Source organism: Eurosta solidaginis, chromosome 3 (genome assembly GCF_040869045.1).
Source record: "Eurosta solidaginis isolate ZX-2024a chromosome 3, ASM4086904v1, whole genome shotgun sequence".
In the NCBI taxonomy this organism is placed as follows: domain Eukaryota; kingdom Metazoa; phylum Arthropoda; class Insecta; order Diptera; family Tephritidae; genus Eurosta; species Eurosta solidaginis.
Window position 1 is genome coordinate 34,740,251 of NC_090321.1, and position 16,046 is coordinate 34,756,296.

Here is a 16,046-nt window from a genome sequence, read left to right on the forward strand (position 1 = left end):
ATATGCCTACACTCAAGGCTGTATCATTTATTCAAAGTAGTAAATCCGCATGGCAGAAGTGTAGTTTGACCAATTCCTCCTTCTTCAACAAAGACGGAAGTCGACTTTTCGCTGGGAGAGGGTAAAAGTGGACTGTTTGCTCTCAACAAACTATTCGAGTTGGCTCAGGATGGCAGGCACTGAAACTAAAGCAAAATTATAAAATCTTTAGCTCTACGGAGGCTACCGGCTTTCTTCAAGTGGTCAGCGGCAAAATATTGTCGTGGTCACGAGAAACGCGAGTTCTTGTTTGGCGAACAACTCGAATGTATATCAATCCAAATCAAACTTTCCTTCTAAGTAAACAGGTTTACCTTCTAACCAAATTTGATAAGGGATGACGTAAAAACATTTCGAAATACGTGAGTCATTTGCCCTGACAATTACAAACCGAAATGAATTATCACATCCACTGCTGAGTGGAATATTACCATATGTTGCTGTTGTAGCGATAAAGTTACTCCTCGAAGGTTTTGGGGAGTGTTATCGATGTGATGGTCCTTTACCGGATACAGATCCGGTACGCGCCGGCAACACAGCACCATTAAGGTGCTAGCCCGCCCGTCTCGGGAACGATTTATATGGCCACATTAAACCTTAAGGCCATCTTTCCCTTCCCATGTTCCCGAAGAGCTTGGGGTCGCGAGAGCGCCGTCTGTTAGTGAAACGGGATTCGCCGCTCGAAGGTGAGGTTGACAATTGGGTTGGAGAAGTTATATATTGCGCTACACAACCCTTTGAATCCGCTGTCGTTTGGGAAGCGCTCTATATTAGAAAACGTCGATATGTTCCAAGTTCCTTCCTTTGTGTAAAAAAGGGGAGCTATTGCGCCCTGTACTCGACCACTGTGAGAGCTATATAATTTGAACCCTAATGGCGTCTGCGCACAATATCTTGAGGGTATAAGGAACGGTAATATTGTGATAAAGTGTGTTCCCCCTATCAACTCTGCTTTGTTGCAAAACCAGATCTTAGTGCTGGATATGTGCTTTCTTGTTTGCAAGAAGTCGAAAAGATGAAAAGATAGAAAGAAGGCTTTACAAAAAGGAGTATTTTCCTGTTTGGATCCGAACGACATATTTCATCTGTATATGCATTTTTGTAAATTTTAGTCAATATATTTAAAATGTTGAAGTTTAAACAGTTCAAATAATTCACAGATTTTACTTCATTTCATTCAGTCATTTCATTCATTTGTTTGCGTTCGTAGTTTACAACCAGCTTTTAGAATATTCAGAGTATATATGTTAAACAAAGTCTCAAGGGATTGTGTAGCGCAACGTATGGCTTCTACAACCCAATTTTTAGCCACATTTACCCGTTTTTTTAACAAGTGGGGCTTTGGCGACCTCAAGTTCTATAGGGAAGTTCATATCAAATCTTGGTCTTATCAAATCGGTCCCACGATGGTCGGGCTAGTACCCTAATGTTGCTATTTTCCGGATCAATATACGGCATAGTCCCATCATTATTGATAAAACTGGCCAAACTCTTCTGGGAGTCACCTTATCTCTACAAGAAGGCGAAGAAAATTGCTTAAGTAGATTGGCGTTCTTTACGGAAAATTTAGGTAGCTACCTCAATACCTCAGAGCCAAAGAGCTCGCTCAAAAAACAGTTATATGCTCTTCCACTTATTCAAACAATGAATTCGAAAAAGGCGCGAGTACCAAGTAGTCGTGAAGCTCTTATTATTTTTTTTCGGCTTGTTACCGACGGGTTACAGACGTTTCATCGTTTTCATATTGAAACATAATCGCTAACTATTACGTAAGAAAACTATGAGTTGTCGTAAACAAATTGATAACACGCCGATAACAACTTAGAAGAACTCCGAAAAGAAATCGTCAGCTTTCGATATCAGATTAATGATTTTTATATAACAAATCGATAAGGTTTCCGTAACTTTTCGATAAATAATCGATAACAAATCGATAAGCTAAAAAATCAATATTTTCAACAAATCGATTACTTTTTAATAACATATTGGTAACTTCTTGATGAATATCCGATAAGAAGCCTATAACAAATTAGTTACACTGTGATACAAAATCGTTAACTCCTCGATAAACGTTGTCATCGATAACAAATTTATAGCACTTCTATAACACGCCTATAGAAACCCGATAACTCGTTGATAAATAATGGATAACACGACCGTAATGCTTCGATAACAAATCGATATCTCATCAATAACAAGCCTTTAATTTCAAATTAATTTCACCACGCACACTGTTCCCACATTTCGCTATAGTGTACTGACTACCCTTAAGCTTACATTCTGGAATACTCAGCACCATGAGAAAAGTTGTTTACACATCGAAATAGCAAAAAATAAAATCAGAAAAATTTACTAAAAATATATGCATGCCAATCATTTAAGTTACTTAAGTAGCGGAAAGAAATAAAACAAAAAATTGTAATGGGGAAGAAATCGCAATACCGAAATTGGCGCTCGCAAAATATTAGCAACGCTAATAAACATATGCATACATGTAAGCAAGCATTCATTCAAACTATCATACAAAAGTTAACCTTTTTTGTTTGTATTATCTAGGGCAATACACTAAATGTAGGAGCTAAATGGAGGCGATAGATTTATGAGAAGAAGAATAGTGAAAAACACGCTTCACAATATAAATACTTATTAAGCACAAATATACATTCATAGAACTAAAATAAAAGTAATAAAAATATGAAAACAAAAAAAAAAAAAAACAAAAAAAAAAAAAAAAATAATACGAGTCACAATTTTGGACAAAGAGAGAGAAAAGTAAAAAAAGAAAAAAATATCTAATTACAGAATGCGTCTAGATAGGACACAGTAGAACATAATGCTCTCTTATGTCACCGAGATCAGCATAAGTGCAGCTACACTACACGTTTTACGAAGAAACAATGCAAACGAATTTGTGTTTTTTTGCTTCTAACAATTCACCATACAATGTTACGACTGTGTTTGGTATGTGAACAAGGTATATGTGTAAAGGTCAATTCAGAGCAATCAATACACAAATTCACCGCCATTTACTCATACAAATTGCCTGGCACGTCCAGAGCGACTAAAACGGCCGCCACTATAACCACCACGGCCGCCGCCATAACCACCATAGGAACCAATTGTGCTGCGAAGCGAACGATATGAAGGCAAGAAACCCGAACGATAAACTGAACCAATATGACGTTTCTCTTGTGGTGGCCCATAGGCGTCGTGTGTTTCCAAAGGTGCTTGCAATGATGATGATGATGATGTTGCGTGATTATTATTTATATGCTCATATGCCGTAGTTTTCGGATCGCCAGGATCAATGCCGCCAATATAGGGTTCATATTCCGAATCGTTTGAGTGTGGCGCATTTTCGATGCCAAAAAGTTCAGGATCCCTGGATGTATCTTTAGATGTTGTTGTTGCACAATGGATTATATATATATAGTACATAATTTACAAAATATTACAATGTATGATTATTAATATATGATATAGAGTGATTATTTAAATTTGTAAATATATTATATATAATAATAGCCGTTATTTAGTTACATAAATACTTGCAATGCTCTTAGCTTATTTACATAAAGGTTCCGCTCATTTGAAATACAGTAGCGCATACGCAAATAGCAGTGGCAATTTCTATAAAATTTCTTCATTCTTTTTTTTATTTCCAATAATTTAAGAAAAAACTCTTATACATTCTGTAACTGTTCTTATACAATTTCAGAAACGTTTTCGAAAAATTTAAAAAATTCGAGAAAAGTATACAAAAATTTCGGACTTTTTATTTAGACTTGTCTGAATACCTTTGAGTATTTTGAGTATGCACGCTTGTAGCCCAATCAATTTCAGTTTAACAAAATACACGGACAGGTCTCTCGAAACTTGCTTTGATTTTTGGCATTTTTTTCCGGAAGGTGTTGAAGATTTTAATCCAAATCAAAATGCTATGAAAGGAAATATAAAACATCCTTCGGAAAAAGAATTGTCAAAAATCATTGCGAATTTTGAGAGACTAACAACTTGTATTTTATGAGACTGAAATTGACTGTGCTACAAAATTGTATAGTTAAAAATATGCAGAAAACTCTAAATCAAATTTTTTCGAATTTTTTGCAAAATAGTTTGGAGACTAGTTTGCATAGTTTCAGGTACAAAATTGATGGCAGCTTCTTCTTTATATATGAAAACTTGCACCGTGCAAAGCAACATCAAAATTTTAGAAATAAGGTTATTCAATTAGAAGAAAAATTTTCTAAGCGGGGTCGCCCCTCGGCAGTGTTTGGCAAGCGCTACGGGTGTATTTCTGCCATGAAAAGCTCTCAGTGAAAACTCATCTGCCTTGCAGATGCCGTTCGGAGTCGGCATAAAATATGTAGGTCCCGTCCGGCCAATTTGTAGTGAAAATCAAGTAGAGTACGACGCAAATTGAAAAAGAAGTTCGGCCTTAGAACTCTTCGGAGGTTATCGCCTTACATTTATTGTGTTATTTTAATAAAATAATAAATAAAGTAGTAGTTAGTTGATGAACTTTCATAAAAACTATCACTGCTATTTTTCTCTACGCTGCTGTATATACTTTACAACTTTTCAATCTTACTTACCTAAGAAACGTTTTTGTGCGCGTCCAAAATCACCCCAATCCAAATCAGCATAACTTGGATACAACCAATATTGTGGCATATAATCTACATAATCCATATTATTGTGAAACAAACTTGCTGGCAAATAAACTTCATCTTCATCACGTTTTTGTTGCTGTATGCCATGTACTGGTGAAGCCTTTAATGCTCCAATATTACGTTTCTCACCTGGTGCATTGGTTGCTAGACGTCCATGCGAATTATAACGTGCCACTGCTGCCATATTACGTTTAGTGCCATCACCTTTTGTTAAAAGTCCCAGACGTGCCAATGTTGCCAGATTACGTTTACCATTTTGTGGTAGTTGATAGTCACGCGCCAATGTACCAATATTACGTTTACCACCATAAGTGCCGGTTACAAAGCCACCGCTACGTGCCAATGCACCCACATAACGTTTGTCTTCATTGGTTGATTCCATGTCGTCCGGTTCTGATGATGATGGTAATTGTCCATTTTTGGCTAATGTTGCCAGACTACGTTTGGGATTTAGCAACCCTTGTGCAGCCAATGCAGCTACCGAACGTTTATCCTCGTCTGGGTAGTCGTAGTCGAGTGTGGCGGCATTAGATGCGAATTCATCATCATTGGCAGCATTGTCTGCAGCAGCAGCAGCGGCGGCGGTAGCAGCGGCATCTAATTGGCGATTGCGTAACATTTGGCGTAGTTGATTGCGTAGCGCGGCGACCTGGAATGAGAGTTTTGATCAAATTGTGTGTGATCTAAGCAAGAATTTGACTAAATTCAGGGTTAAGGATATAGATCTCCTCCACAAAAAATTGTTGACCCTACAACCAAACTAATAAGCAGGCCAAATTTTTGTCCCTCATAAGCGAACGCAAGACATTGATTTCGAAACAGATACGAAGCTCCCAATAAATCCTTAATCGAAGGTAAATAGATATTTTTGTGACTATACAACAACAACAACTGAGACCGATCTGAATTGTAGTTGTAGAAGTAGAAAGGTTGCAAATGGAAGAGTGTCACGTATTACAAAGTCACAAACTATAGAACAACAAAGCGGTGTCCAATGAAATAATTTGGCAGATTATGTCTTTGAAAGATAACATCTTTTACCCCTTGCAGGTATATGCTGGCATCTGCGAGACTCGTTGTCATATCAGAAGGAAAGCTCAATGAGCTAAAAGCGGAAGTGTAATGTTATATGAAGAAAGCTGTTTTCATTTGTAACTACTTAATTTCGTAGGATCAGTATGAAGGAAAGCGTGAGGAGAAGAAAAAATGGAAATAGAGAAGGAATGAGAGATATGAGTTGGGTGACAAGAAGACAAACAGGTGCAAAAAGGCTGGTGATGGAAAGGGAGCGGCGACAGAGGGAGCGGAGGGAGAGAAAAGCGGAGAGACTGGAAATTGGAAAAGGAAGGAGAACGATTACGTAAAGATAGACGAGAAGGTAGAAAGATAAAGGGGGGAGAAAACGGAGTGTGAGGAGAAGAGAAAGGGAAAAAGGAATTTGAAGCAAAGGAAAAAGAGATATTGATGAAAAAAGGCTGAGAGAAAGATAACGGAGAATAAGGGAAAAAGAAAGAGGTAGAAATTTCGAAGGGAAAAACAAAGTGGGTTTGGAAGAAGATTAAAAGAAGGCGTAATAAAAAGAATGATGGAAGGGCGTAAGGAAGGGCGAGACTAGAAGCAGTACAAATAGAGGAAGGAATATGGGGGCCGAAAGAGACTGGGTTTCTAAAAATAAAAGAAAGATATTGGAACACAAAGAGCAAGAAATGGAGTAAGAGAAAAGGTATTGAAAATGATGGGGAAGAGTGATAAGAGAACGAATGGAATATTAGCAATGCAAAGGGAGGAAGGAGGATGAGAGGCGGAAAGCAAGTTGGTTAACCCTAGAAAGATAACGTTATTTTTACCCTAGAGAGATAACGTACGTCTGAGAGACGTGTTCAAGTTTAAGGACCCTAAAGATATAAAAAAAAACTTATATATATAATTTTTTTTAAATAACTTATTTGATATATATTCACTTGCTTTAAATGTTTTTTAAAGAAAAATATGGTTTTTTTAATATATTAAAAATTAAGTTTTACTTGTCTTGGACTTGTTCTTACAAAAATGAGTTTTTTTCGAAGAACCTAAGTTAATAGCAAAAAAATTAAAATAAAATACATATTTTTGTTCTTCAATTGAACGAATTAACTGTTTTAAACTATACTTAAAAAAATATTAACTAAAATTACCATTTTCGGCAAAAATCTTAATATATAAAAAACACGTGTTACAGGTTTAAGGCCAATGGACTCCTAGACTACTGAACCGATTTTGACTTTGTTTCGCACCCCGTCTGTAGTTTGATCAAACTTGAAATATAGGATAGGTTATATCTCAGTTTATAGTCGCAATATTATTTCATTGCAATTTTTTTATTTGTTTATACGTAATATTAAAATGTTACGTATACGCAGTGGCACTGATATTTTCGGTGGTGAGGATATACTTCCGTGTAATTGCTTGGTGTTTAATTAAACCACCTGCTTATCAATAAAAAATATTATAGCGAATGAAATCAAGTATAGCACATATCCAGGCCCGACGAGAGGGGGGGGGGCGTGGGGGTTTCTGAAAGGGACCGCGATTTAGAGGTACTATGACATTTTTTTTAATACAGCAGAGTCTTTAATTGTTCCATGTGCAATTTTTAAGCCAAATTTCAAAAGCAACGAAAATCTTCGGTTTAATATTATAGTGAAGTGTGAAAAATAAAAATCTATATATATTAAAAGAAAGGCTAAAATGTGTGTTAGTTGGTCGCCGGTGTTTGAAGAGATGCGTCGGTCGATTTTGTTCAAACTTTCACACAAGTTGCGTAAACCTCACGCGGTGGTTACTACAGGCACAGGGTCTCAAGATATAGGCCAAAACGTGTGCCAGTGAATGCCTAGACAGTGTTTATACAATATGGATATCAAATGAAAGCTGTTGATGGGTGCTTTGGTACAGATTAATATATTATCCAGAGACGGACTGGGACTGGGATTAGGACTAGGACTGGGACTGAGACTTGGAGTGGGACTGAGACTCGGAGTGGGACTGGGACTGGAATAAAATACATACCACCCTCTGGGACAGGTAATAAGGGATGCAGAAGAATGAGAAGGAATTGAGGGAAGAGAAAAGAGAGAAGGAGGAGATTGAGATTGAGAAAGAGATAGAATGAGACGAAGATGGAGAAAAATGAAGCGAAAAAGACGGAGGGAGGAGTGAATAAAAGGATTAGGAAGAAGTGAAGAGGGGGGAGGGCAGAGTCAGACGGAAAAAGCTTATTAAAATGTATGCAGATAGGCCAAATTTAGGGCAGGACAACGTCTGCCGGGTTTTCTAATTACATATAAAATTAGTCATGTCACGCAGTCACGTAAAATATAACGGTTCGTCTTTTAGACGTATTTTTAAAAAACAATCGTATATATTTCAGCAAACAAAAAAGGTACTATTGTAAAATACTCCCACTGACAAATTGGCAATGGTAGCTGAGAAAACTGAGAATGAGAATGTTCTCTTATTACGATTGTGGGAGACTGAGAGCAAAACTAAAAGAACGTACTTCTCACAGACGTAAAAAAAGGGGAGAAAGAAAAAGGAAAGATGAGAGAAATCTAGCTCAAGCGAAGAAAAAAGGAGGGAGTTGGATGAGAGGAGAAAATTGATTTGTTTAGATCTAGAGGTGATTTGATTAGAGAGAATAGACGGAGAGCAAGAAGATAACTCCAGCGGATTAGGGGACTTAGAATGGTCATACTAAATAGTTCCCGAGATGATCGGGCTGGTGCCTTAATGGTGCTTGTTACCGGAACGTACCGGATCTGCATCCGGCAAAGGCCCATCAACATCGATAACACTCCCCAAAGCCTGCGGGGAGTGTCCTTATCGCTGCAACAACAACAACACAAGCAAGAAGATGAGAAAGGGAAGGTGTAGTGAGAAGAAAAATAATGAAGGGTGATTTCCCTTTACTAACTCTTCCCTTTTGGGCACTCGATGACTTAATATTAAACATACAGAGCGTATGATTCTTGGCCTGGATTATATAGAGGCACTGGAATGGTCTTTTGACAGCTCAATAAATACAAACCGACGACATGTAACGAAATTTTACAAGATATGACCCTGCGTTTATTTATAAAGGCATCCGCCAGCCCAACTACGGGAGAACCAAATACTTACTTAGTTAGGAAAATGGTCATGAGGTCATTCGTGGTTCGATCGAGGCTAGTCTAAAAGTGCCTGACTCCGCTTATTTTTGTCTAGAATTATTTTAAAATTGATTTAGATTCCACCGCATGTTTGTGTCTGCAGACTACTGACACGTGGCTCTCTTTGACAATATGGGCATCATCGAACTTAACGGGGATGGCTTTAACGAATTCAGATTCTGCCCTTGTACAAATGGGAAGTTACCTTCCACTTGTAGAGTAGCGAGATACTTCTGATCGAAATTGGGTGGCAGGCGCTCTACCGAAATCATTGGAGCACAGAAGCCCACACATACGGTGCGTCTCAACTTACTGGAAAATTGTTCATGCTGCTACTGCATGGAGGATGAATTCATCAAATAACTCCATGCTTGTTTCTTTACCCATTTCCAGAGCTAGGCGAAAATAGTTTTTTCTACGGCAGCCAAAATTTCGATAGTATTTAAAATTGTTCACATAAAATTTCAAATACAGGCCAATAGTGGAAAATAGCGACATTTGCTCATGAAGGGAGCTCTTATTTCTAATTTAGCTTACCAATAAAAGTCGCTAAATACCTATTTAGTGGAATAAAACCGGATAGAAAGTTCTGATTTTACAACTTAGCTATGTGTAATGGCTATTTTCAATATAATGTAAAGGAATCTGTAAAAGGGGGTAAAAATATGTGGAAAAACCATAAAATTGTGGTTAAATAGCTATAACTCAAAAACGAATCACTTTGTAGAAACATTGTTAAATAAAAATGATAAAAAAAAGCAGTTTGTGTGTTTGTTCGCTGTGAACCAAACGATAAAACACGCGTTCAGCGAAGGCATTCTACCAAATCATATTAATGTTGACAAAATGGTAAAAATAGCCAGCATAAACAAGCATACCTGAATATGTGCTGAGTGTGTAGCAAATTTCATTCGTTTTTCTTTCAGCCTCACTTTTTCGTACGCCAATGCGTCGAGTCAAATTCTAAAATAACTATCTTTCACTTTACGATTTGCCCCTTCTTACTTATTGCTCTGCTACTTTTGAAGGCAATTTGTATTAAATAAATTTGTTTCATAACAAAGCACCCAATTACGTACGCTCACTTTACTATATTCGCCCAAAGAGGGCTTTGCTTCAATATAAACTTTGATTACCGTTGCCTTACTCTGCATGGCCACAATAAAGTTCATAAAACACTCCGTATTAACCCAACTTATTGTTGTAGTTTTAGATGCCTTCCAGTATCCTACCACGTATCCTTTTGCAACTCGATTATAAAATAATGCAGTTACAATTACGTTCTAAAAAAATCTGTAAATTATAGATATACTCCCTCAAATATAAAGAATAGCAAATCTATAGCAAATTTTGTATCTAGAATTAACACTTTCTTTGACCATAAGGAGAGTAGGAGTGGGTATTTGAAATGAAAAAAAAAAAAAAAATAAAAATAAATCAAATATTCATACTTACATGCATTTCATAAACAGGATTTGGATAGACAAGCTGATTTATTACCGAATCCACATCATAGGGCGCGGCAGCGGGACCATCAACATCAACTGCGATAGCCAGAACCACGCACGGTTTTTGTAGCTGAAATAAGAGAGAAGAGAAGACGAAAATATAAATTCACTGTCTATATAAATGAAATCTGAAAAAGGGTAAAAAATAAGTGTGTGGGTGAGTCTGTGAATGATTATATGATTGAGTAAAAGCGCGAAGAGAGAGGAGTGCTTCGCAGAGAACAAACCATAAAATGAATGCGCAAGTAGTAGAAGAAAAAGAAAAACAAAAAAGAACTTTCGATGAAGGGTGTAAAGGAAAAAGGAACAGGAAAAAGGTATTTTTAAAAGGAAGTAAAAAGAGGGTATTCTTATGACAACAACAACCAGCGAAGCACGAAAAACAGCAGGAAGAAGCATACTACAGTGGCTAAAGTTACAGACGCTTGCGAATTTGTTGTAAATGAAAAACAAGTACGAATTTGAAGGATTTGCAAGTTGAATTGAATAAAACTTTGATGAACAAGGTAGCTTATCTTCTTTAGAACTTAAATGTTTTATCTCATCTTCTTCTTCTTCTTCATCTGTAAGAGTACTAGAAACTTGTATAATGCGGGCACTGATTGCTTAGGATTAAAGTGAATTATTGACTAGATGCGTGTTATGACTTACTAATTAACGGTGCTTTCATTTGAAGTTACTGAAGGATAAAAATGCTTAAAAGTCACTTGCACGAGGGTTAATATGAGTTTTTTAAGACTTTTGAAATTAATTTATTTCGATTCATAATCAAGTAAGCTTTATTTAAAAATCATTGAGTGATTGATGTAGGTGGAAAATTATAAATTGATTTAATATACCCAAAAATAGTTCTTCTTATTTCTAAATATTAAAAACTAAAATTTCTAGTATAAAATTCAAAAGAGATTTACATAAGCCTTAGATTAGGTTGAAGTGACCGGCCCGTGAGGACCTCTGAATGAGTCCAGAATTTTTTAAACGACCAAACTGAAAACCCCTATTAAAAATCAGAATCTACATATGTTATTAGTATAACATCTCACAGAAACGACAAATTTGGGTATCGGATGGATTTAACTTACATGGGTGATATCGTAGACCACAGTGTCCCGTATATTACCCAGTGAGAGTTCGTAGTTCCTCCCTGCTTAGACTACTGAGTTTGGCTGATACTTTCGTTGCCGGTATTATAAACAGTTTGGGATGTCCTTGCCCTGCGCAGTCAATCTAGTGACGTATGAAATGTCTAGTTTTCCAGTTACTTATAGTTTCCCTGGTGTGTGCTTTGTAAGTCCACAAAAGGGCTCTGGACCAAAGAATGCTGCTATAGCATCCTGCGTTGCTAGGTAATCTGCAAGTTCATTATCTTAATGACCCTGATGTCGTGGAACCCATTCTAACAAAAACCTGTTTTTGGCCCACAGGTCATTAAGGATTTCAGTACAGTCATCCACCAGCTTAGATGTAACTGTGTAGGATTGCAAGGCACGCAGGGCTGCGTGGCTGATATGTTATAAAATAACTCGGCCCTTTTAGCATATACCATAACGTTTGTATGACCTATGCCATTTGCCGCTTCTAGATCTGTATCACTCCGTATTGCTGAAATCTTAGCCTGGCAAGCACAGCGCACAAGCACAAAACGTGCTCGATCGTTTCCTCCTACACTTTCTACACCTGTTATCGCAAACTAAGCCTGAAGCAATGTCCAATCAGAATGTGTACAGTCTAAGGTCCTCTCTTTTCAATCATAGTCTAAGGCTGTAAAAGCGACACATGATCTTCGACACTTTACAGCACCGCGCTTTGGTCCACACCTTTCCTGCTTGGTCGATCATGTACAACTCTCGCCCTCTCTTTATCGTGGCCAATCTAATTTGGGCGTCTATGAAGCAAGCTTCTACGGATGCGCATTTTTAGCTATCTCATCCGCTTTTCATTCCCATTTATTCCCATGTGCCCCGGTACTCAATAAAAATTCATGCTTATCTCTATATCGATACTTTCCAGGCAATAGTAATTGGTTTCAAAATTATTAGTTTGTTTGGTTATTTGAAAATTTAATTTTAAATTAAAATTTTTGTTTGCAACAAAATTATTTTATTTGATATTTCGCATTACAAAACTGTCTGCACAATTTAAAAACGTATGTGCATTTCATGTTTCCGTTGTAGGAGATGCAATCGTAGATTCAATACATTTCAAACAAACACTTACAGCTGCGAGCACAAATATAGGAGTGCAGTCAAATTGCGTCCGTTTCTACTTTCTATAATTTAAGAAAAACCTGCGTGAGATTTGTAACTGAAGTAGTGCGAAATAATCTCAAAAAGGTTTTCGAAAAAAATTTTAAAATTCGAGATATTTTTACGAAAATTAAAAATTTTTTATTTAGATTTTTCAAACTTTTTTGAGTATTCAGTTTAACAGCCGAATAAATTTAAGCCTTACAAAGCACAAGTTATAGGTCACTCAAAACTCGCATTGATTTTTAACAATTTTTTCTCCGAAGGGTATTTTATAATTTCTTCCATACAAAGGTGTCATTGCTTCATTTTTGTGTGGATGAAAATATGAAACACCCTTCGGAAAAAAAATTGTCAAAATTCAATGCAAATTTTGAGAGATCTACAACTTGTACTATGTTGGTCTAAAATTAATTGTGCTACAAAACTGCATATGTACAAAAATTCTTAAAACTCAAAATAAAATATTTTTAATTTTCGTAAAAATTTCGCGAATTTCAAATTTTTTTGAAAATGGTTTTCAAATTATTTTGCATTGTTTTAATTTTAAAATTCAAGGAAGCGTTTGTTTAAATTACCACAAATACAAAAAAACAAAAAAAAAAAAATTAGCTAACAAACTTTCAAAAAAAAAAATTGCCACTGCTTTATCGTGTTCGCAATTGTATAGACTCAAAGCAAGAGCACTACAGCTTCGCTTGAAAAAAAAAAAAAAAACTCGTTTACGCGTATTTCTTTTCCATGCAAACATTGCTTGTACAAAGGAGTAGGAATTTATTTAAATAATATTAAACTTCTTTCTCCTGCATATAAAATTGATGTGGCGTTTCCGCATTGCTTTTGTTATTTGTATGTCGTGCATTTGGCATTTAGCTTATTTTAAACAGCGAGTTTACGCATACATGAATGACATATGAATAACACATTTGCTTGCATGCAGATGAGCACACTTCTATGGCAAATAAAAGATTTGTGTGCATGTGTATATGTGAGATGAAACGCGATTTCATACGCCATGGCGCACCTATCCCTATGCACTTGCACACATGGCCTCATTGCTGTGAGTGCACATACTACACATATTTTCGCGCACAGCGGATAACAAACACACATGTATGCAATTACACATACACGCATACATGCATACGTGATGTCAGTGCATGCTGTGGTTTCTCTGCATCATTCTGTTTAAATAAAATTATATTTAAAATGCCCTTTTGTTTGTTTTGTAAACAAGTAAATATTTTCTTTGAAATTTCTCACCTCCCATATCTTGTTTAATCTTCTTCTTCTTCTTCTGCTTTATATCATTCATACATGTTCTTACATATTCATTATTGACATTAAATATTCTTATGAAATCTTTTTCACCTTTTCACTCGTATTTTATTTATTTTTGACAGCTGACAAGCAGGCATTGATGTTATGTAAATTATTGAAATCTTTGTCTGACAAAAGTTGATTCCGTTGTTTGATAATGCCAACAACATTGTTATGCATTGGAATAATTAATAAGTTGCTGTTGTCGTGTGCACGCGAAGTAATACCTGCTTAGATGTTAAGCAGCGAACAGAAAAACTGAAGTGGCATTTTTTTTTAAATTTCGTTGGTTAAATTTTTTTTATTTTTATTTGAAATATTTGAAGAAAAAACTTCTATACATTTTGCCACTGAAACTAGTCCGAAAAAAAAATTCGAAAAAGGTTGAAAATTCGAAAAAAAATATCGAAAATTTCGAACTTTTTACCTAGAGTTCTCTAATTTTTTGCGAGTATTCAAATTGGTAGCCCAATATATTTTAGTCTAGCAAAGTATAAGTTTTTGGTATCTCGAAATTTGTATGGCTTTTAGGAATTTTTTCCCCTAAGGGGATTCAGAGTTTCTTTCATATAAAAAAACTTTTAACACTTTGTACGGAGAAAATTTAAAACAACCTTCGCAAAAAAAAATCCAGGCTTAATGCGAATTTCGATAGACCAGTATTTTATACTACATCAGAATAAATTTGATTGGACTAAAGAGCTGCATTCTCAAAAAAATTCAGGCAACTAAAAAAAAAAAGTTTGAAATTTTCAAATTGTTTTCGAATTATTTCGAGAACGTTTTTGGGATTGTTTTCAGTTGCAAAATTCATAGAAATTTTTCCTTCGAACATATAGAACAAAAAAAAAAAAAAAAATTTAATTAACGAAATTTTTTAAAAATTGCCAGTGCTATTTTTTTGCTCGCTCCTATACATCTAAGCACTGTACTAACCCTTCTGTAATGTTATCGATTTTTTTTGAAAATGTTTTTGAGATTGATTCGCATTGTCTGACTTACAAAATTGATTGGAGTGCAAAATTGCAGACCCAAAAAAATTCAGGGAACTCCAAATAAAAAGTTTGAAATTTACGAAATTTTTTTTCGAGTTTTCGAAGTTTTTTGAAAACTTTTTTGCGATTGTTTCCAAATTCATAGAATTAAACTAATGAAATTTGATTAAAATTGCAACTGTTAGTTTTCTGTTTTAAGCACGTTTATAGTTTCGATTTTTTTTTCGAAAACCTTTTGGACTGGACTACAAAACTGCATATACCCAGAAAAATTTAGGGAACTCCAAATAAAAAGTTTGAAATTTTCGAATTTTGTTTTCGAATTTTCGAATTTTTTCAAAAACGTTTTTGGTATTGGTTTCAAATTCATAAAAGTTTTTCCTTCAAATATCTATAACCAAAAAAAGAAAAATTTAACTAACGAAATTGTCAGTGCTATTTTTTTGTTCTACTACTACTATTACTAATTTGTGTAATGTTATCAATTTTTTTTTTCGGAAACGTTTTTGGAGTTGGTTCGTATTGTTGGCTTACAAAATTGATTGGACAAAACTGCATACCCAAAAAAATTTAGGGAACTCCAAATAAAAAGTTTGAAATTTTCGAAATGTTTTTCGAGTTTTCGAATATTTTTGAAATTTTGTTTGGGATTGCTTTCAAATTCATAGAATTAAATTAATGATATTTTGTTGAAATTGCAACTGATATTTTTCTATTGTAAGCACGGTAATAGTTTCGATTTTTTTTTCGAATCATTTTTGAGATTTTATAATTTATTTAATAATTTGGGAAAAATTTAAACAACGTGACATCAGGACGGACAATGCGACAGCTGTTTCGATTATACCTCGTAAATCTCTTCCAAGCCTTTTCTCCCAGGAGCGGGAGTCGAACCCGCACTCCTACGATAGTTGAAATGGTTATAAACGCATTCAGATTTGTCATGCCTTAGTTGTTGTAAAGTTTTTCCCAATTGCCTTCTTTTTGCATACCTTAATCTTTTACACATTGCATACTTCGTTTGCAGATTGAGATTGTTTCGAATTGTTTCACTTCCAAAATTGATTGGACTACAAAA

At 35.5% G+C, this 16,046-nt stretch overlaps 1 protein-coding gene across 2 annotated transcripts in view; it reads right to left on the reverse strand.

The window, feature by feature from the left end:
• Nplp1 (Neuropeptide-like precursor 1) overlaps positions 1-16,046 on the reverse strand; it is a 123,120-nt gene that overhangs the window by 24,338 nt on the left and 82,736 nt on the right. For both annotated transcript variants that reach the window (XM_067771385.1, XM_067771384.1), the window contains 3 exons: positions 10,355-10,477; positions 4,635-5,361; positions 3,076-3,431 (listed from right to left, as the gene is read on the reverse strand). In XM_067771385.1, coding sequence (XP_067627486.1) covers positions 3,076-3,431; positions 4,635-5,361; positions 10,355-10,477 — 1,206 coding nt within the window. The remainder of the gene's footprint in view (positions 1-3,075; positions 3,432-4,634; positions 5,362-10,354; positions 10,478-16,046) is intronic.